This window comes from Tiliqua scincoides, chromosome 5, assembly GCF_035046505.1.
Source record: "Tiliqua scincoides isolate rTilSci1 chromosome 5, rTilSci1.hap2, whole genome shotgun sequence".
Taxonomy (NCBI): domain Eukaryota; kingdom Metazoa; phylum Chordata; class Lepidosauria; order Squamata; family Scincidae; genus Tiliqua; species Tiliqua scincoides.
In genome coordinates, this window is record NC_089825.1 from 74,739,791 (window position 1) to 74,760,974 (window position 21,184).

A 21,184-nucleotide genomic window follows, 5' to 3' on the forward strand; every position below is an offset into this window, starting at 1 on the left:
TTGTGGCCTATTCGGCCATTTTGAGCCCTGCAGAGGCTGCGGGAAGATGCATGCAGCCTTTCTAGGACATAGAAAAGCCTCTGGAGATGCTCAAAATGGCCTTTGAGGGAGGGGGAACAGGGATCAGTGATGGACCATTGCATACGTGGACCGTTGCTGATCAGAATTCCGCTAAGTGATGTTCACCTGTATACTAAAATAGTTAATACAACAAATAGCAGTGACTGCTTTGAAATCTGTTCCACACAAGTAACAGCTCAGATACACAGTCTTATTTAATAATGTAATACAGGAGTCCTCCAAGTAAATCCATATAACTAGGCTCCTACAGAAACTATAATATAAATAGTGCCTGAATAAGTATTTACCTTATTGTTATTATTCTGTCCCCTGTTTTGTCCTTCTGTTTATCAATGTCTATGTGTGCTCCAGTAAACTCTCGGATAGCATTGATGTTACAACCACCTCTTCCAATTACTCTGGAAATTACAGTTGATGGAACAGAAACCTTCTTTGATCTTAAACAAGAACAAATCACAACAGTGAAAATGATATAGAATGAAGCTAATTAGGTGAGGAAGCAGAACCATGTGTGTTAAACAAGGTACCAAGATTCAACATTTGTCTGAAATCTACACCTTTGGGTGTCAGTGCATTAGAATTGACTTTGGTTATTTAGTAGTGTTAGAAAGACATTCTCACATACCCCAAGGCACCCCCCCTTTTTCAGTCAGCCTGTAGATACAAAGAAAAACAGACCAAGCTAATTCAAGACATTTGAAACAGATGTTTCAGGGACAGCTGTTAGTGAACTTGGACTGAAATCAGGTTTTAGCCATACAAGTGTCCTGATCCCATGCAAGAAAGCCAAAAAGAAAGGAGGGGAATGATAAGACACCAGCACAGGAAATGCACTCCAATCCCACATATCTGGTCACAGCAACAAGCACAGGTTCTAGGGTGATAGGAATTCCCTGATAGGAAATTAGAGGCTACAACGTGTGAACAAAAGCAAAAGGCAGCTAACATACAAACTATCACTTTTACCAGTAAGACAAATAAGACAGAAATACAACATTCTGAAGCAGAGACAGGCATAAGGAAAAGACTGCTGGCAGTTACCAGAGTCATCAAATTTAACTTGCCTTCTTACGACCTCCTTCCACCCTTCTTCCCTCTTCTGACCACGTTTAGGGCTAGCTAAGGTTAATTTTCCATTAGGAGAAGAGAGTGGTGATGGGCAAGATTTTGTGCAAGTGGATAAGGAGTTACCAGTCACTTCCCCAATAACCTCCGACAACCTTTGGGGAGAGGGGAAGAGTTGTGTGTTAATGTAAGTCTTGTGTGCTAAATGTAAGACAATTGCATTTTTAAAAATCCCCTTATACATACTAAATAGCAGCTTTAATATTAGAACACTAAATTTGTGTCATGCTGACAGCTAACCTAAATTATGTTGTCCATTATAGACAAGCTATGCTTTGCTTTGTTTTATGAATGACAATAAAAACTTTACTGAGCTATAAGCCCCTCTTGTATTTACAATTAAATAATGTTTAATAGTATTAAGTTCTAATGATTGGCCATTGGTATCAAAGATTCACAGGAAAAAATGCAGCAGATGATCACCAACAGTGCCAAGGCCATCTATACTGGCAGAATAAGAATTGTTCCTCTTATGGTTCCAGTTTGAAATGCACCTAGCAATCAAATTTCATCTGACATTTGTAAAGCACAAATATGCCAGTTACTAAATGCTTCTTAAATTGCAATTTCCCTTAAAACTGGGCTATTGGACTCCCCTATTTACCATCAAGTATGGTCTCGTTTGAAGGCAGCCAAACCTTATGGGGAATCATTTGCATTCTCCTGGATAAAGGCTCACAGGGTCTTACTGTGTGCGTTATGACTTACTTGATTTTCATGCTTGACAATGGTCCCTATGGGTGGCACAAGGGGGAGGGGAGCACTGCCACCGTCCACTGCCCCCTATAGTGAGTGCGCCTGAGTTCTCTTACCCCTCCCTCGCAGCCACTTGGAGTGGTTGTGCACTGCTCTGAGCTGCCACCTGCTTCTTTCACTTTCAAAATAGTGAACAAAGCAGGCAGTTACTCAGAGCAGTGTGCAACCACTCTGAGTGACCCAGAAGTAATTGCAGTGCCATCAATATGTCACTGCAGTTACTTCTCGGTTGGAGGCGGCATTGGCAGGCACAGTCCAAGTGGCAGAAGGGCCAGGGGTGCAACTGGCATTGCTTCTAACCTTCAGGAGCAGAGGTTTTTTTTTGGGGGGGGGGGGCCAATGACACAAAATCATTTTTTTTATTCGCAATGAAAGTCATAGCTGCTTACTTGACTGAAGATTTGCCGGAAATTACTTTGCGCTCTTCTTTTGGAAAGGTGACCAGCACTGATGGCTGCTTCTTGTTGTTCTGAACACTAGGAACTGCTGTGGAGGAATGACTGTCACTCTTGTGGCTGCTGTTACTATTGCTACTTTCATCGCTACAGCTGGAAATCCTCATATTGTCACTGTCACCACTTTCACTGGTACTGCTGCTCTTTGATTCCCCATTTATTTTCTCTGGCTGAGAATAGGAGATTGGGAGTTGATCATCAAAAATAATCTGAACATTATCTGGGGTGATTTTGTTTTTCCTGCTTTTCCTCTTAGAACTGCTGGTGGTGACGGTATTGTTTCTTTTTCCATGGGAACTTGCCAAAGTTGTCCACGTTGCAGATATACCTATAGTGGTGGTTGTGGTAGCACTGGGTGGTTCCGTTAAAACCTCTGGCTCATCTAATGAAAAGGCAAAAAAACAAAATTGCTATAGCACAGCTGGCAGGCTATGTTCCCAAAGCTACAAGCCTGTACATTTCTTGCCCACTCATATATATGTAAGTCATTTGTGGAATGACTTACATATATAAACTCCCTGGCAGGAAAAAGAAAAAAGTAAAAAAAAGAACCAACTCTCTTCCAATTTATAAAACATTCCCTACCTGTTTTCTGGCAGTGATTCCACCCTGCTTCCAGGAGTGTGGTATTACTAACTGTTAGAGCAGGGGTGTCAAACATAAGGCCTGGGGGCCGAAGGCAGCCCCCGGAAGCTTTTTATCCAGCTCTCAGGCTCTCAGCTGCTGAGGTGTTACGGCTGAAGTGGCAGCCCACATGAAAATTGGGCTTTCCCAAATCTTGAAATATGACCAAGATTTCTGTACTTTCTCTTTTGTCGTTTGCAGTTAATGAGTTTCTATGAGAACAGGGTTTGATTTCTGGCCATTAGCTGCTTAATGATGTCACTTTCTGCTTAATGACATCACTTCCAGCCCTCCGCTGGAGCCCTGAATGCTAACTTTGGCCCTCTGTATGAAACGAGTTTGACACACCTGTGTTATAGTATGAAATGGAGAGTATACAGTGGAGCAATGTGTGGAGTACAGCTTTATAAAACTTTTATTTATAGACTGAGAAAGCCTCCTTATGGGTCTTTGCAAACAATCCCCCCTCCAAAAAAACCCACAAATCCTCCCATCTCTAGAAAAAAGATCAGGTAGGTTTAATAAAAGCTTCCAGGCTCGAGCCCAACTGTCAGGAGAAACAGGCTTGATGTGGCACTCACTGGAAATTACAGAAGTTTTTTTAAATGTATTTCTTGTGTATTTAGAAGACAGTGCAATTTTACCATAAATTTCAGCTGAAGGTAGAAGTAATTCTGACAAACATCTACATGCAGAAAAGACTGGACTTGGAGACCGAACCTATGGAAAAGTACCTTTTATCAGTGAATAATCAAATTTGAATAGCCTGGAGTGAGGGGAGTCAAAATACTCAGATAATTAAATATCTAGATAAACACAAATAATTATATGTACAGGGTGAAGGCAACTACTGGGCAGTGGAGAGTGAGCCACAATTAATTCATACAAGGAGTGTTAGCTAATTATCCAGTCAAGAGAAAGGAAAGCTGCTACTTAAATACAATAAATGCAATAACAGACAGCAAAATAAGTACCTACTGACACGGCACATTCTGTCCACTGGCTTTTTGGTATGTGGCCTCCAAAACACAGGGACTAAGAGCCAAAGAACTATGAAACTTGTCCCATAAGCCCAAGAAGGCTCAAAATTTGTTTCACTTAGGGCCTGATCCTATGCCAGGGCAATGCAGGATGAGGTCTCTGGGCACCAGGATGAGGTCTCTTGTTATCTGGTGTGCTCCCTGGGGCATTTGGTGGGCCGCTGTGAGATATAGGAAGCTGGACTAGATGGGCCTATGGCCTGATCCAGTGGGGCTGTTCTTATGTTCTTATGTAATGCTGGCTGCCGGCATGCTTCCCTGACAGCTGCTGTTGTGAGAGTGCCATAAGGCATGTCACTGATGATGGTAAGCCCACAGCGCTGACACAGAGGATAGGGCCAGCTGGCAGTGGGCCTCAGCACTAGGAAGAAGCGCTGCGGGACCTCCGGCCAGTAAATGTTCCCACTGGCTGATGGTGAGGGTTTTCGGGGTAGGGGAATGATAGGGGAGGGTGGAACTGGGTGGAGGGAGGGTGAACCAAGGGGGGAATCAGGCCCAGAAAGGGGACAGGGATGGCAGCAAAGTCTACCACTGTGCTCCCTACCGAGCCTAAAAGGCTGACATGGGCCGCCTTGGTTCTGTGCCCACTAAATAGCAGGTGCTGCACTAAGGAGACCCATTGCTAACCGTCAAGCTCGGCACAGCTTAATGGAGACCGGTCCCTTACCCCAAGGAGACTCCAGCAGCTGCCCCAGCCCCACAGGATTTCAGCTGCTAGATGCCAGAGCACCACAGGAATGGGCTATTAGGAATGGGCTATTAGTCTTTTCGTTAGGCACTGGGGAACGTTTTGGGACAAGCGGGGCCTGTACAAGAGGGAGGGGCTCCACTTGAACCAGAATGGAACCAGACTGCTGGCGCATAACATTAAAAAGGTGGCAGAGCAGCTTTTAAACTGATCCCTGGGGGAAGGCCGACAGGAGCCGAGGGGCATTCGGTTCGGGACTCCTCATCTCTATGGGATGAGGATGAGGAGGTTAGAGAACAACAAGACAAAGGCAGAGTAGGAGAAGAAATTGGGAAAGGTAGCGTGATGGGATGTGATAGACGGTTTGGCACAATAAGAGGATGCGGGGACAAAGGAGCGAATAAGCAGCCCATCCTGGGGCATTCCGTGTACAAATGCTTTTATGTGAATGCCCGAAGTCTACGAGCAAAGGTGGGAGAACTGGAATGTCTGGTGACAAGGGAAAACATTGACATAGTGGGCATAACGGAAACCTGGTGGAATGCAGAGAATCAGTGGGATACCGCAATCCCGGGCTATAAACTCTACAGGAGGGACAGGCAGGGGCGTGTTGGAGGTGGGGTGGCCGTTTATGTTAAGGAAGGGATAGAATCCATCAAAGTAGAGATTGAAGGTGGGTCCGACTCCACTGTAGAATCTCTGTGGGTTAAATTACCAGGCTTGTGCAGCGATGTAATACTGGGGGCGTGCTATCGTCCTCCAAACCAGAAATCGGATGGGGACCTTGAAATGAGGAAACAGATCAGGGAGGTGACAAGGAGGGACAGGGTTGTAATCATGGGGGACTTCAATTATCCTCATATTGACTGGGTCAATTTGTGATCTGGTCATGATAAGGAAACCGGATTTCTTGACGTGCTAAATGACTGTGGCTTAGAGCAGCTAGTCACGGAGCCCACCAGAGGGCAGGTGACTCTGGATTTAATATTGTGCGGTACGCAGGACCTGGTTAGAGATGTAAACGTTACTGAGCCATTGGGGAACAGTGATCATGCTGTGATCCGTTTTGACATGCACGTTGGGGGAAGAATACCAGGCAAATCTCTAACAAAAACCCTTGACTTCCGACGGGCGGACTTCCCTCAAATGAGGAGGCTGGTTAGAAGGAGGTTGAAAGGGAGGGTAAAAAGAGTCCAATCTCTCCAGAGAGCATGGAGGCTGCTTAAAACAACAGTAATAGAGGCCCAGCAGAGGTGTATACCGCAAAGAAAGAAGGGTTCCACTAAATCCAGGAGGGTGCCCACATGGCTAACCAGCCAAGTTAGAGAGGCTGTGAAGGGTAAGGAAGCTTCCTTCCGAAAATGGAAGTCTTGCCCTAATGAGGAGAATAAAAAGGAACATAAACTGTGGCAAAAGAAATGTAAGAAGGTGATACGGGAGGCCAAGCGAGACTATGAGGAACACATGGCCAGCAACATTAAGGGGAATAATAAAAGCTTCTTCAAATATGTTAGAAGCAGGAAACCCGCCAGAGAAGCGGTTGGCCCTCTGGATGGTGAGGGACGGAAAGGGGAGATAAAAGGAGACTTAGAGATGGCAGAGAAATTAAATGAGTTCTTTGCATCTGTCTTCACGGCAGAAGACCTCGGGCAGATACCGCTGCCCGAACGGCCCCTCCTGACCGAGGAGTTAAGTCAGATTTAACCTCTATCTGACGTTAGATAGAGAGAAAGAGAAGATGTTTCAGACCTCATTGATAAATTAAAGTTCAATAAGTCACTGGGCCCTGATGGCATCCACCCAAGAGTTATTAAGGAATTGAAGAATGAAGTTGCAGATCTCTTGACTAAGGTATGCAACTTGTCCCTCAAAACGGCCACGGTGCCAGAAGATTGGAGGATAGCAAATGTCATGCCTATCTTTAAAAAGGGAAAGAGGGGGGACCCGGGAAACTATAGGCCGGTCAACCTAACATCCATACCGGGTAAGATGGTGGAATGCCTCATCAAAGATAGGATCTCAAAACAAATAGACGAACAGGCCTTGCTGAGGGAGAGTCAGCATGGCTTCTGTAAGGGTAAGTTTTGCCTCACAAACCTTATAGAATTCTTTGAAAAGGTCAACAGGCATGTGGATGTGGGAGAACCCGTGGACATTATATATCTGGACTTTCAGAAGGCATTTGACACGGTCCCTCACCAAAGGCTACTGAAAAAACTCCACAGTCAGGGAATTAGAGGACAGGTCCTCTCATGGACTGAGAACTGGTTGGAGGCCAGGAAACAGAGAGTGGGTGTCAATGGGCAATTTTCACAATGGAGAGAGGTGAAAAGCGGTGTGCCCCAAGGATCTGTCCTGGGACCGGTGCTTTTCAACCTCTTCATAAATGACCTGGAGACAGGGGTGAGAAGTGAGGTGGCTAAGTTTGCAGACGACACCAAACTTTTCGGAGTGGTGAAGACCAGAAGTGATTGTGAGGAGCTCCAGAAGGATCTCTCCAGACTGGCAGAATGGGCAGCAAAATGGCAGATGCGCTTCAATGTCAGTAAGTGTAAAGTCATGCACATTGGGGCAAAAAAAATCAAAATTTTAGATATAGGCTGATGGGTTCTGAGCTGTCTGTGACAGATCAGGAGAGAGATCTTGGGGTGGTGGTGGACAGGTCGATGAAAGTGTCGACCCAATGTGCGGCGGCAGTGAAGAAGGCCAATTCTATGCTTGGGATCATTAGGAAGGGTATTGAGAACAAAACGGCTAGTATTATAATGCCGTTGTACAAATCTATGGTAAGGCCACACCTGGAGTATTGTGTCAAGTTCTGGTCACCGCATCTCAAAAAAGACACAGTGGAAATGGAAAAGGTGCAAAAGAGAGCGACTAAGATGATTACTGGGCTGGGGCACCTTCCTTATGAGGAAAGGCTACGGCGTTTGGGCCTCTTCAGCCTAGAAAAGAGACGCCTGAGGGGGGACATGATTGAGACATACAAAATTATGCAGGGCATGGACAGAGTGGATAGAGAGATGCTCTTTACACTCTCACATAATACCAGAACCAGGGGACATCCACTAAAATTGAGTGTTGGGAGAGTTAGAACAGACAAAAGAAAATATTTCTTTACTCAGCATGTGGTTGGTCTGTGGAACTCCTTGCCACAGGATGTGGTGATGGCGTCTAGCCTAGATGCCTTTAAAAGGAGATTGGACAAGTTTCTGGAGGAAAAATCCATTATGGGGTACAAGCCATGATGTGTATGTGCAACCTCCTGATTTTAGAAATGGGCTGTCAGAATGCCAGATGCAAGGGAGGGCACCAGAATGAGGTCTCTTGTTATCTGGTGTGCTCCCTGGGGCATTTGGTGGGCCGCTGTGAGATACAGGAAGCTGGACTAGATGGGCCTATGGCCTGATCCAGTGGGGCCGTTCTTATGTTCTTATAGCAGCTTCCTGGAGCTCATGGCAACCTGCTTTTTAAAATTGTTTGACATTTCCAAAGCAGTTAGTGATATTGCATGGGGATCAACAGAAAGTAAAAAAAATATTATTGATTGAACAGGTCCCTTAAGTGAACCTAAGTAGATCTCTGGATCCCAGCAAAGTGCTTTATCCTTGACCTTTGAAAGCTTAAGTACAGTAAAAACTGTTTCTCCACTGTGGATGGAAGAGAGAGGGCTCTTTGTGAAAACCATTGCATGCTTATGGAGGCTGAGGAGACAAAAAATTGAAGCAGTTTAATGATGTATTCAATGACATATTCAATGTTAAAATCATGGGATAATGATTAAATTTATCTATTTCTTCAGTAAGTTACTGAATTGCAGTAATTTACAGTAATTAGCATCTTTGTTCTAATTCGTTTGTACAGAAACATCTATCAATAGTAACTAGTGATTCTCTTAATTTAACAGGGGGAGTGCTACTATCCCTATTCAGCACAGTATAATGTCTTTTCCAGTGGCTGTTTGCACATGTTTTTAGATTGTGAGCCCCTCTGGGATAGGGAATCATCTTTTAAAATGTTTTCTTAATATTTTTTGCTACACAGATGCCTTTGAGAATATTTTTATTGAGAAGCAGTATATAAATATTCTAAACAACAAATATTCAAACTGACCAAAGTTAATGACTGGTTTAAAAAGTTGCAGACAATTTTGTTTTGAGAAAAAATCCCAAGGATGGAAGAAAGAAAATATTTGTATTTTAAAGCTGTTGTAACTTGTTCTGAGCTTGCAGGATATAGATCAAATAAATACCTTCTGTTTTTTGTTTTTCTTTTTCTTGAGCTGCTTGCAGTTCAAAATTTTCTTTGTTTTTCGCCTCAATTTCTTCCAGCTTCCTCCTTTGCTCTTCTTTTTTCTTTCTTCGCTTTTCTTTCCTTTTTTCTCGTTTAGCAGCTAGCGCCAGCCTCCTACTTTCTTCCCGTAGCTGCAAGTCAAGATTACACAAGGGTGAGCAAAGGAAACTAGTAGTTTCTCTTTAGTAAACTGCATCATCACAGTTGGATAGATTCTTTCCTAAACTGGAAACCACAGACTAAAAGAAGTATTTACATCAGTTGGAGCTGATTACTTAATAATAATATTCAGCATCTATGCAGCACATTCAACTGTTAACAGTGGTTCATATATATTCTCAGTAATCTGAATAGCAATTCTCCATCCCCAAATTGCAGCAGGGGGCACAGTGATTAAAAAACAAACAACTTCCATGGAAGTTTTAAAATCACCCCACAGTAGCAACAAACGAACAATTTTATTATTTTTTTTGCCCATCACGTCCTCAATGAGTATTATTTAACATCTAGTTATTCCAAGAATATGAATCCTGCCCAGCGTGACATACCATTTCCACTGAAGCATGATTAGCAGAACTATTTGACTAACACTCTACAGCTACTGCTTTCTACCTGGTAATTAGGAAAATACATAAATGCTCAGTAAATATGAAAGCAGTCTTCAAAGGAAGAAAGTCAAGTCATACCAATCCTTATTGAAATGTCCCCCCACCACAATATTTTAGAAGATTGTACCAACGTCGAATAACCCTTTGAAAATCTAACACACTGTCCATCTATTTTAGACTTGTTCAGTTTTCATCGACAATGGGCACACTGTCTACTCAGGTCTAACTAGGTCTACTCAGAAGTAAGTGCTATTTTGTTCAATGGGGCTTACTCTCAGGAAAGTGTGGTTAGGATTGCAGCCAATGGCATTAAAACCATCTACCTAAATTATTTCTCCCCTTAGACCAACCTTTTATCTACCAAACCCCCTTTCCCATGAGACTAAAGAAAGGGTAGTGGGAATTCTGTCCAGCTTGGTTGCAAACTTTTTAAGTACAGTAATACCTCCCATAACTTGGGGGATATATTCCTGCAAAGCTGACTGCTGCATGAAACAGCACTATACAAGACATTGTGGAAGATACAGCAGGAAGCTGCTAACTGATTCATGCTGAGCAGAATACATCGCTCCCATTGGTTGCAGTAGGTATCAATCACACTTAGAACGAAGTTTGGTGTAACAAAGCAGTGTTAAGGGAATAGTGTTTTAGAAGATATTACTGTACTTAGCATTGTTGTTGGTGGCAAGCAGGTTCATGACGCCAATAATGAAATGTAGAGTGGCTTTGGTTGTCCGTATCCATAATGTTTGATATGGAGATCATTATTTAGTATCAAGGCTGAGACTGCTCATGAGTCTACTAAATATGTAAGATAAAGTTAGGTATGAAGCATTTTACTATCCGTGATAAAGAAGGTCAGTATGAAGGTGGTAGTTAGATGGGCAAGAGGCCTGGTCAAGAGGGTTGAGCCTCCGTTTGCCTGAAGATAACATCCGAAGGTTGCCAGTTTGAGGCCACCAGCACTGTGAATGGCGAGACCTTGAAGCAGCAGAGTTATTCCACCTGCTCTTTGGTGTGAGCGAAGAAGCATCTTGGCCGCCCTTCAAGTGAGAGATGAAGGAGCTGCTTGTCAGCCTGCGTGGGAGGAATCTGGAGGCCAGAAAGTGGTAACAGACCACAAAAGATCAGTCTGAAATGTTGTGCAGTTCTTGAAAGACAGAACCTTTCTTCAATTGTAAAAATCCCTATGAGGATTTAGAACAGCCTGCCTATGTAAACCGCCTTGAATTAAAGTCTGAGGAGAAATCTGACGACCAAGAAAGGCGGTATATAAATACCTGTATTATTTAATATTTTTTATTATTATTAGTAAATTGTAATGCAAAATGCAGATGCCAACACAGGTACCAAGGTCCTGAGTTGTCCTCATCAAAGGAGATCACAGCACTGAGACTATTGCTCAGTATTGAGGTTGAGAGTGTTTCTGAACTGAAAGCTAGATATTGTAGCTAGAGCGAATTCAAAGGTGTTGAACCATTCACATACAATAGGGTAGGCACAGACACCATAGTCTGGTATATTTTATAGCTTGCTTATAAAATGAGGCTTTCTGTAAGCATTATTTCGCACCCTGGTGATCAAAACTATTATGTACAATGAAGGTTGAAACTGAGGTAGATTGTTGTCTGAGGGAATATCTGACAAAAAGGAGTATTTTGAAACAATGTTGCCTAAGCAGCAGCTGAAAAGGAACTGAGGATTTGGGTGTTCTTCCCATGCTCAACCATGCATGGGGTCCACCCACTGAAGTGCAGAGGCAGAATACTCAACAAAGCTCCAGAAGCATCTAAGGTTGGCTCTGTGTACATTGCAAAATTTCACTACATGTGAATGCACAGAGACCTCAAAGAAAAAAAGAGAATTGTGCCATGTTGGTTGCCATGAATCCCTGATGGGTAGTGGACAGTCACTGGGTACCTCTGCCTCCTCCAAGCCAATGGCTATAGCATGGGAGTCACTGGGGGACATCAGGGGTTTTGGTTAAGTGATACAAGAACTGGGTTGCCAAGTAGTCATTGAAGCTCTCTTCTTGCCCAAAATCAAAGAGTAGATTCCGTGCTTCCACTGACCACTAACTGCGTTACTGGCTATGGAAAGAGGGCAAGTGGGGAGAACACAGGAAAGTGAGGGGGGAAGACAAGGGGAAGAACCACTAGACCAAGGGTTCTCAAGCTCCCTTAATGTTTGAGCCCTGAGGTAAGTCTTTGTGGGGGGCATGGAAAATGGCAGTGATGCAATCCCCAGGATTGCACTGCTGTGGGGCAGAGGGGGCTTCTTTCTAACATTTCCTACCTGCTGCCAAAGTCTGGGCAGTGAGGGTACCCCCACAGAGCCCTCTGCAGGGGTCCCTGTGGGTTGTAAACAGTAAAAAGATTGATTGTGATCCACTTCGGGGTTGTGATCGTGAAACCGGAAGTGGATTGCAATCAATTTTTTTTTTACTGTTTACAAGTAAAACCCTGAAGGTTTATGATGCAAAAATTACTGTTCAAATGTTGTATGGTGTTCCACTATGGATAAGTTTGTGGACTGTTCGCTTGAACAGAATCAAGCTATTTTTCTTCATAAAATTCTAGGGCTTCCCTGTTCGGTTCCATACACTGTACTATGCTTAGACACTGGCCAGCATTTTCTGGAAACTATAGCACTGTTGAGAGTGGCTAAATTCTGGCTGAGACTACTAAACAAAAATGGCGATGAGTGCCGTCTCCCCCATCTTCTATCAGAGGCAGAGCCTCCAGTTGGTCTTGTAGATTTTGTTAAGAAAATTAGGTTAATGGGTATAGAAACATCTACTAGGATCATTAAACCATGTAGGCGATTAAGCATAGGTTCTTAGATACTGAGCAGAAGGAGAAATGGGGTGCTGCTAATAAGACATGTTCTCCATTATATTTGTCAATTCCTTTAAAATATGGACAGCCAGCCCCCTATCTTCTAACTTGTCTGAAGAACTATAGAGCACTCTAATTAGCTAGATGTAATGTGATGCTGTCAGCAATTCTATTCAGTAGATTTAATGGGATCCCTCACTCTGAGAGATGATGTGTATGTCAATTAGGGGAGGCTGAAACCTTAATGCCTATGATCCTGTACTGCCCATGGTATCAAGACCTGCGATTATCACATCTAGATTTGATTTCAGCAAAGATAAGTGGGCAAACTGATCAAGATAAGATATGGTGCATCCTCAGAGGAGGATGCTAAGACTCTTGAGAGGGTTGCTAGTTTTTTTTAAACAGATGGCAAGACGGAGACAAATGAATTCGGTTGATTCTCTTATCTGATATTGTTATGCTTATGTGCTTATCTTCTGATCATTTTATTATGCCACTAAAGGTTTATTGAATTGAATTAAAAGCTACAGGGAGCCCTGCAGGGAGCCCTGCAGGACTCTCCTCACTCCCCCCCAGATCCCGGTATTAGGTAGGGAATGTTAGAAAAAAGCCCCTCTGCCCCTACAGCTGCACAATCCTGGGGATCACGTTGCTGCCTTCCCCCTTTCCCTGTCTCTTAAGGGGTCAGAGGCTGAGGTCCTCAGGCATCGCGACACCCCAGTTTGAGAACCGCTGCACTAGAGTGTCTTCTCTCAGGACTCCAGGATTATTGTTCAGTTTATTCTAGCAAGCCTAATACAGTAAGTGGCTCGTTTCTTCCCCCTTGCACTGCAGCCACCACCACACAAGCTTTTCAGAAATGGAATTTCTTACCTTTTCCAAATCCAACTCCTCTAAAAGAATGCTTGCATTTTTGTTTGCTTCAGCAGCTTGCCTATCTTTGGCTTGAACGATTGATTCTATACAGAGGTGACACTTCTTCAACATTTCCTAAAACAGCCAAGTTAAAAAAAGAAAAAAGTATCACCACTTTTGAATGAGGAAGATCACAAGGAGTTGAACAAATACAATGCACTGACCTTGAGTGCTAGGGTACAAAACCGATTTTAACACAAAATCAGTTGTGTTAAAAAGTTATACAAAAGAGCACAGAAATTGGGGGATTTTGAAACCCTTCTAATTTTGAGGGGAAAACTTAATTAATGATTCTGGAAAGGCCCTTATTCTATGCCAGTGCCCTTATTCTATGCCCTTATTCTATGCCCTTATTCTATGCCAAAACAAGCTATATTTGTTTTGTATATATATTTGTTTTGTAAATATATTTGTATATTTGTTTTGGGAGTAAGAGGTGGGCATGGAGTTCTCTAGAATGTAAGCCAAGCAAATAAAAATGGTGAATTACGACTAAAATGTTGGATGATTGGAGAAGGAAGTGATATACAGGTTGTGCCTTTGCATTCACGGATTTGACTCAGTGCAGATGGCCATGGCCACTCACGTTGAGCCGCTTAAAAAGTCTCTTTAATAAAAACATTTAAACAAGGAAAAAAAGCCGGGGGGGGGGGGAGAAAGCTTCATTACCTCGTGTGGCGGACTGGAAGGCGGTTCCTGGGAAACTATTTCTGGATCACACCGAGTCCCCTTCCCCCTTCTATTGGCCCTGCATTGCAGAAGTTACCCCACCAAAGCAGCTGCCTGGCACTTCGCAGCACAGCAACTGCAGTTCCTGCTGGTCTCTTTCTCTCTCACACACACAAACACGAGGCTCAAGCACTGTGGCCCCCTTTTCCCCGCACCGCCACCACCACTCTGCGCCCCTCATGGGGTCCACCACCCGTGTCACAAGTAGACCAAAGTTCAAAGGCACATCCCCAGCACTGCTTCTGTGAAGTGATTGGCTCAGCTCTTTGGCTGCTTGAGTCACTCAAAAAACCCACGTTCCCTGAAAAACATTTAAACAAAGGGAAAAAATTTTTGGCTTCTATTTCCTCATGCTTGTTGTTGTATGTGTGTTGGGAGTCAAGGGAAGCTTTGTGGTCAGCTGGCTTCATCTTGTAGAAGAGGAGGAACCGGAACTACTTACCTGTGTGAAGCCCAGAGCGAGCAGGGTAAATGGCAATATCCTTTGAGCAGGGTTTGGGAGAAGTGTCTGTCAAGCACAAGGGTGCATATCCTGTCCCATCCACTTGCCTTTGACAAACTGGAGAGGGGGACTTGGCATGATCAAGAAACAGTTTCTTGGGAGCACCATAGACTGACCTCCAGCCTGCCACATGAGGCAAGGGAACCTCCCCCCACCCACTTTTTTTCCTTGTTTAAATGTTTTTAAAGGGCAATTTTAATAGCAGATTTATGTCACTTCCAGAAAAACATCATTTTCAGTTCTGACTTGGCTATCTGCAGGCTTTCGGGGAACCAAACCCCCGCAGATAATGAGGTTTGACCTGTAATACATGAGATGGGAAAAGGATTTCCAACTGAGGAAAGATAGGAAAATGCAGGAAAGGAGATAGGGTGTGGGTAAAATTATATTTGGTCTACAGCAGGAATGTCAAACTCATTTCAAACAGTGGGCTGAATAGTATTCACAGCGCCTCCTGAGGGCCAGAAGTGATGTCAGGAACTGACGTCCTTAATCAGGAGATGACCAGAAATAAGCACTTTTTTCTCATAAGCACTCACTACATGCAAATGACAAAAGAGAAAATATGCAATTCCTGATAATATTTTCAAGATATGGGAGAACTCTATTATCATGCATGTCACCCTTTCAAGCAGTGCGGCTTCTGCCAAGACATCACTTCACAACTCAGTAACTGAGAGGTGCTCTGTAAAATGATGCCTCAGCACTGCTTAAAGGGTGGCCTGCGTGATAATTCGGTTCTCCCCTTGCCTCAGCAGCTTCTCTCTCTCTCACTGCTCTTGGTCTGCCTCTTTTCCCATTCCTTGCCTTCATAAGCCCTTCCATCTCTCCCTCCCAGTGCCTCTGCAGAAGTGGCACTGCTGAATGGGTAGTATTGTGAGAGCCCAATAATCACATGAGCTGCCCTTTCAACAGTGACACCTCAGTAGAAGTGGTGCTGCTGTAAGTGTGGCCTGCAGGATAATGGGGCTGCCCTTTCAGCCCCTCAGTGCTGCCCTTTCAGTGGTGCTGCTTCTGCCAATGTGTCACTCTGAAGCTCAGCAGTTGAGAATAGCTGATGTGGTGCTAGGAGAGCCCAATCATCATGGGGGCTGGATAGAGAGCTTCTGCAACCCTGATGATTGACACCTCTGGTCTAAAGTTTAATTTTTTGTTTCTGCTGTGGTCAAATGTAAGCCACTTTGGAATTAGGCAAGTTAAATATCTAAACCAATTGGATAATAATTTGTGTTTTAGATAAACTTCAGAAGATTCCTGTGGTTGTTAATATAGTGGGCATGTCTACGGTGGTAAATTATTCTTTCTCACCAGTAATTTTTGTTCCCAGGCATGCATAAAAAGTACACAGAAAGGCAGCCTTCAGTTAGTAAAGGTCTTTTCTTTGATGAGTTTTAAAGTGTCCCCTGCTTCTCCTCACATTATAACAACTCTTATATCATTTCCTGAAGCATTGTTCTCCTGCTCCTTCACCCTTTGACTGCTATTTTCTTTTTCTTTTCAAAAACAATTTTTATTAGCACAGTTACACTTAAGGGCTATTGCAGAAATACTTTAATTTTTTTAAGAAAATGGAAAGGCATTATAAAGCACCAATTAAAAAAATTAGTATGCTGCTGAAATGATCCCAGATGATAACAAGTAATAGTGACAGTGTACCCAAACAAGAAATGGGATATGGTGATGTCTCAACTTCTCAAATATCACTGCAGATCTGAAAACCACAATCCTTCAAAAGATGGAAGAGTAGCACTAAGGGGATCTTCATTCGAGGAGACTGAGCAACTATTGCATTCATTCCAAAAAAGTTGGATTTGTTGAGTTTCCAAAAGAAACAGAAGCAGTGTCGGAAGTACACAGGAAGAGAACAATTTGCTGATGGCATTATGTAGTTACCCCGTAAATACTCCATAAGTAAGAGTGACAATTCCACAGCCATTGCCTAGTCTGAGCAATCCAGGGCTGATATTTGCTGGTATTTATGTAAGATCTTATTACATAAGAGCTGATGATCTCACAAACTAATGGTGAATCACATGAATTACTAAAGTTTTACGGAGAAATGTGAACAACAAATTAGTCTTACCTTATCAGTAACTGTAGCTATGTATCTCATACATTCTGAATCTGATGGAAACTGGTTAACTTCTTTTACCAAATAGCGCACAACTTTCACATGACCCTGGGAATTATAGTTTTCTGCATTAATCTCTTTCATATTAAAGATAGGTTACACCCTAAGATGCATTTAAAATACCAAAACCATGGAATGACAATTTAATGCACAGCACTCAAGCTGCAAGCTTGAGTCCCAAATTTAGTCAAGAAATCAAGAAATATGCCAACCTAGGCTTAAAATCTGTGCAATCAGAAGACCAATTCCTATCCAACCCAGATTTTCTCATTCAGTTTCCTCTCATTCAGCTAGAGTCAAGTAAACAAAAAGTACATGGGACATGGGTCAGATTTTTAAAAACTGGGTACTGATGTTCCAATGGCACATTACTAACAGCCCAATCCTGAGCTGCCCAGGGTGCACAGCTGCAGCAGCACAGAGAATGGCTGCCGCCGCGTTCTATGCACCTCAGCCTGCCATGGGCGGCGCCCTGGGAGAAGGGGACTTTTGTCCCCTTCTCCCAGGTAAGGGAAGCAGCCCTGCAACGGGGCTACTCACTTTACTGCTGACGAAAAGGTTGGCGGTAAGGAAAAGCTGTTCGTGTAGGATGCCAAGCCCATCAAGAATGGACAGGATCTGGTGGAGCAGAGCCCCACTGGATCTGCCTCTCTGCCTCCCCGCTCCCTCCCCATGGCCGCCTCCCACCCGCCCTCTCTCTGCCCCCCACCTCCCCATCATGCCTCCTCCTTGCCATCTCTCCGCCCGCCTCTTCCCTCCCCAGAACGCCTCCTCCTCGCCCTCGCTTACCATGCCGCAGCTCGGTGGTCTTGAGATCACCGAGCAGTGAAGGCCAGGCACCTGCCTGGCACTAGCCTGGCACTAGCTAGCCAAGAGCTGGCCAGCGCTGGGTTAGCATGAGCAGTAGCCTGGTGGTAGGACTCATAGGCACATTTGCGACAGTGCGCAGCGGCACAAAGCCACTGCACCAAGCTCAGAATTGGGCTCTAAATCTTCACCCACTCTCACCTAAAGGTCTTTTACACATGTGGAGCAGAAAGGGATTATGGAATCAGTATCTATTCAATGGCTTTGTTTTAAATTGGCAAACATTCTGAAATAAGATGGAAGCTACTTAGAGAACTACTGTTCCCCTTAATCTACTACACCCAGCCAGCATTCTCATTTAATCTGAACTCAATTTTTCCTTGTACATAGTTGCTGTTTACTCAAATGTGATTCCGCATACATTATCAACATGCTTTTTTTGCCAGGGTTTGAACTTTTTTCTTTTGCCCTGTAAATCAAAAGCCATGGGAAGCATGACTGACTATTTCTAAAAATGTCTGCTGTATAGAGCAAGTAATAGAACTCTGTGGGTGATGCAACCATTTTTCTAAGTTCATACTCAAGATCTCCCTTTCTCTGGCAAACTCCTCAGAAGATGCAAATGTCTGATATATGATTATCACAGTACATTTATATTTTCCGTTTAAAAAAAGGCAAACTAAAAACTTTCAGTCTACCTTTCGAAAGGCTGCCATAAGTGGGGTTATCTTTCTGTTATCAGCAGCATCTACATCTGCTGCTGCTTGTACAAGCAACTGGACAACATCCAAATGCCCACCATTTGCAGCAAGCCATAACGGAGTGTTGCCTTTCTTATTACGAACATCAATGTGAGCACCCCTAGAGGGGAAAAAAACACCACTTGATCAACATAATGAATGCATGAATTCAAATTACTATAATACAACAAAAAATAAAAAATCCAAACTGAAGGACTGACTTAATATATTGCATTACTATTACTGGTTTTAGCAGACATGACAGTGGTCAAGGTTTGCCCTCTAAAAGGTTAATTAGAACAATTCCAAAACAGATTAGTTCTGAAACATGAATTCTTGCCAACAGTACATCACAAATATTAAAAGGTGCCATTTTCTACCTGAAAAATGAGACACTACAGTCAATTCCATTTTCAGTATATAGATACAGCATATGTTACAATGCCTGTCTAAAACATGAAGACTCATCAAAAATTAGCAAGAATGTTAGCAATTTGATGGTCTTTGTCAACATTCACATGCATCATCTCATAATTTCAGACATTCACCAGACACCATTCACTTATGGTGTCTTCATTTAGATATTCACTGCAACATATATGGAATTTTGAAAACTGTGTTTCATTATTGCCAAACATTACTTTATATTTTAAATCACAACAAATAGAGGTCTCAGCACTTTGTCCCCCTATACCAGCTGACAATTTCTGATGTAGTGTAGTAAAGACACAAATAAATCCTGCTGCTTGTAAGTGCCTAAAAAAAACTCTTGGGATTACAGCCATTTGTCTTGTAAATAAGAGCACAAGTTGACAGCTACACTTAGCGCTGTCAAAACAGAATCTCTGAAGTGATAATACCTGTGGAATGATAATTGTGTAATACCAGATCATCATGGAAATTACAGTGGATAAAACCAATGATTAAAAAAACAATTAACTTTAAATCAGATTTTTTTGAAATATCAGTTTAATAAGCTTTTTTTTTTAAAAAAAAATGTAGCTTAAAATGATATAATCTCTTAATAGTGAATTTATTACCCACTTTATAAAAGACTGCTTTTCTTTCTTCTGTATGTAACTATCAGTCAAAGAACATGTACAGCTCATGGAGAATACTGACCTGCTTAGTAACTATGTAGGGCAGGTCAGTTGCATTACAGAAGAAAAGGCAGATTAAAGCAGAAAGGAGCATAAGAAAAAAGCAAGATCTTATAGTGTTGATTCCAATCAGCATCTGTCTACAAAAACCTGTCATAGATGCCAGTTGTAAGACATCCCCAATCTGGAAATATTTTTCAGTTTTTAAAAATATTTTATATTTTTTTCACTGGGTGAAAAAAGTATAAGGTGATAATCTAACCATTGCAACAAAAAGGTGCAAAGCCTGATTGTCAGAATGAAGGAACAATATCTTTTTATGATTCTAGCAACCAGTTTTATGTAGTTTGATTTAGTTCATATCTAAATGCTAAACATTTAAATCAAAGATATAAATTGACCACCTTTCCCCTTTGTGATTTAAATAAATCCCCCCAATGGAAAAATCCATACTGATAGCTAAAGAAATATTTTTCTTTAAAAAAACCCTGTCTATTCCATAAGTATCCCCGATCCGGAAAGAAAATGTTCCATAAGAACAGGGAGACTCTCATGTTCTTAATGTAAATGAAGTTTTTGCATGTGAGAGTACACACTGAGGATTCTAAGCTAAACTCATAAAACAGTCACATAAGAGGACCACAAAGCAAGAGGCTCTCTGTAACCCAGTTCTTTGACCCTCCCTTCTTGGGAATTCAAAGAATCAAAGGATCAAATGCAAAGGATCAAATATAGTACCTGCTAATAAGCAGCTCACAGAACTTGTAGTGACCTTTGTCTGCTGCGATGGTTAAAGCTGTGTCTCTTGACGAGGGGACTGGTGGTGCATTGACATCAGCACCTTTGTCTAGAAGCACTCTGCCAACTTCTGCATACCCACCAGAGGCAGCTTCCATTAATGGTGTCAAGCCAGTCTGAGTGAATAAATCAAAGAGGTGTACTCCACTGAAAAGTGTGAAAATCTGTAACTCTGATAAAGCAACAATCACTACTCGTTTTTACAGCATCAGTTTCCATTGCTAACTTCCAAAAGAGGTTCTCTACAACATAGTAAAATTTAAGTAAAGAAAAACCAAGTACCTCTTACCCCTGATTGGTTTTGGCTACCATTTGGAATACTTCTAGGACTGGGGTTTTTATTTTGCTCTTTACTTCAAGCAATGACTGGCATAAGAGGCACTATGACATTGTGGGACATTCCTCACCACTGCTCCACCCAACGCTGTGTAGCTACAAGAAGCATAATGAGCTGAAAGAAACTATACTAGAGTGAATCAAGAAAAATTCAATTTTTTTTAGAGTGGTACAAGAACATTACATCTCAATGGGAAGTAAAATGGTAAGTCTATCAGGTCTCTCTCCATTCTTCAACTGATCACAACTCAAGGCACTATAAGGTAGATTGACTCACGTATTGCTGAAACCACAGCCTGATTGTATGTAACTCAGAAGTTAGCCCTAAAGAATTCAATGGGACTTGCTTCAAGGTAAGCAAGCACAGGATTGCAGATATAGCCTATATTAGGAAGCTGGCTATTTAGAATCTTCTCTCACATACCACTGACTATATTCCATGGGTTACAGAATTAACGCAAGTAATCAACACAGGTTTTTGAAGTCACAGTGCATATATCTGATTGGGGAGGCCATATAGCCACCACAACAACTGTATTTTCTCTGATCTTTATAACTAGCCAAGACCTCATATACCTAACTCAAGTTGTGGGGCTCACATCCCCACATGCCCTAC

At 42.6% G+C, this 21,184-nt stretch overlaps 1 protein-coding gene across 5 annotated transcripts in view; it reads right to left on the minus strand.

Annotated features, from left to right (window-relative positions):
- The window catches only part of ANKRD17 (ankyrin repeat domain 17), a 155,067-nt gene that overhangs the window by 14,666 nt on the left and 119,217 nt on the right, over positions 1–21,184 (minus strand). For all 5 annotated transcript variants that reach the window (XM_066627454.1, XM_066627455.1, XM_066627453.1 and 2 more), the window contains exons 21-28: positions 20,173–20,348; positions 18,293–18,455; positions 16,740–16,835; positions 13,384–13,500; positions 9,022–9,193; positions 2,352–2,799; positions 1,146–1,301; positions 369–518 (exon numbers count right to left, since the gene is read on the minus strand). In XM_066627454.1, coding sequence (XP_066483551.1) covers positions 369–518; positions 1,146–1,301; positions 2,352–2,799; positions 9,022–9,193; positions 13,384–13,500; positions 16,740–16,835; positions 18,293–18,455; positions 20,173–20,348 — 1,478 coding nt within the window. The remainder of the gene's footprint in view (positions 1–368; positions 519–1,145; positions 1,302–2,351; positions 2,800–9,021; positions 9,194–13,383; positions 13,501–16,739; positions 16,836–18,292; positions 18,456–20,172; positions 20,349–21,184) is intronic.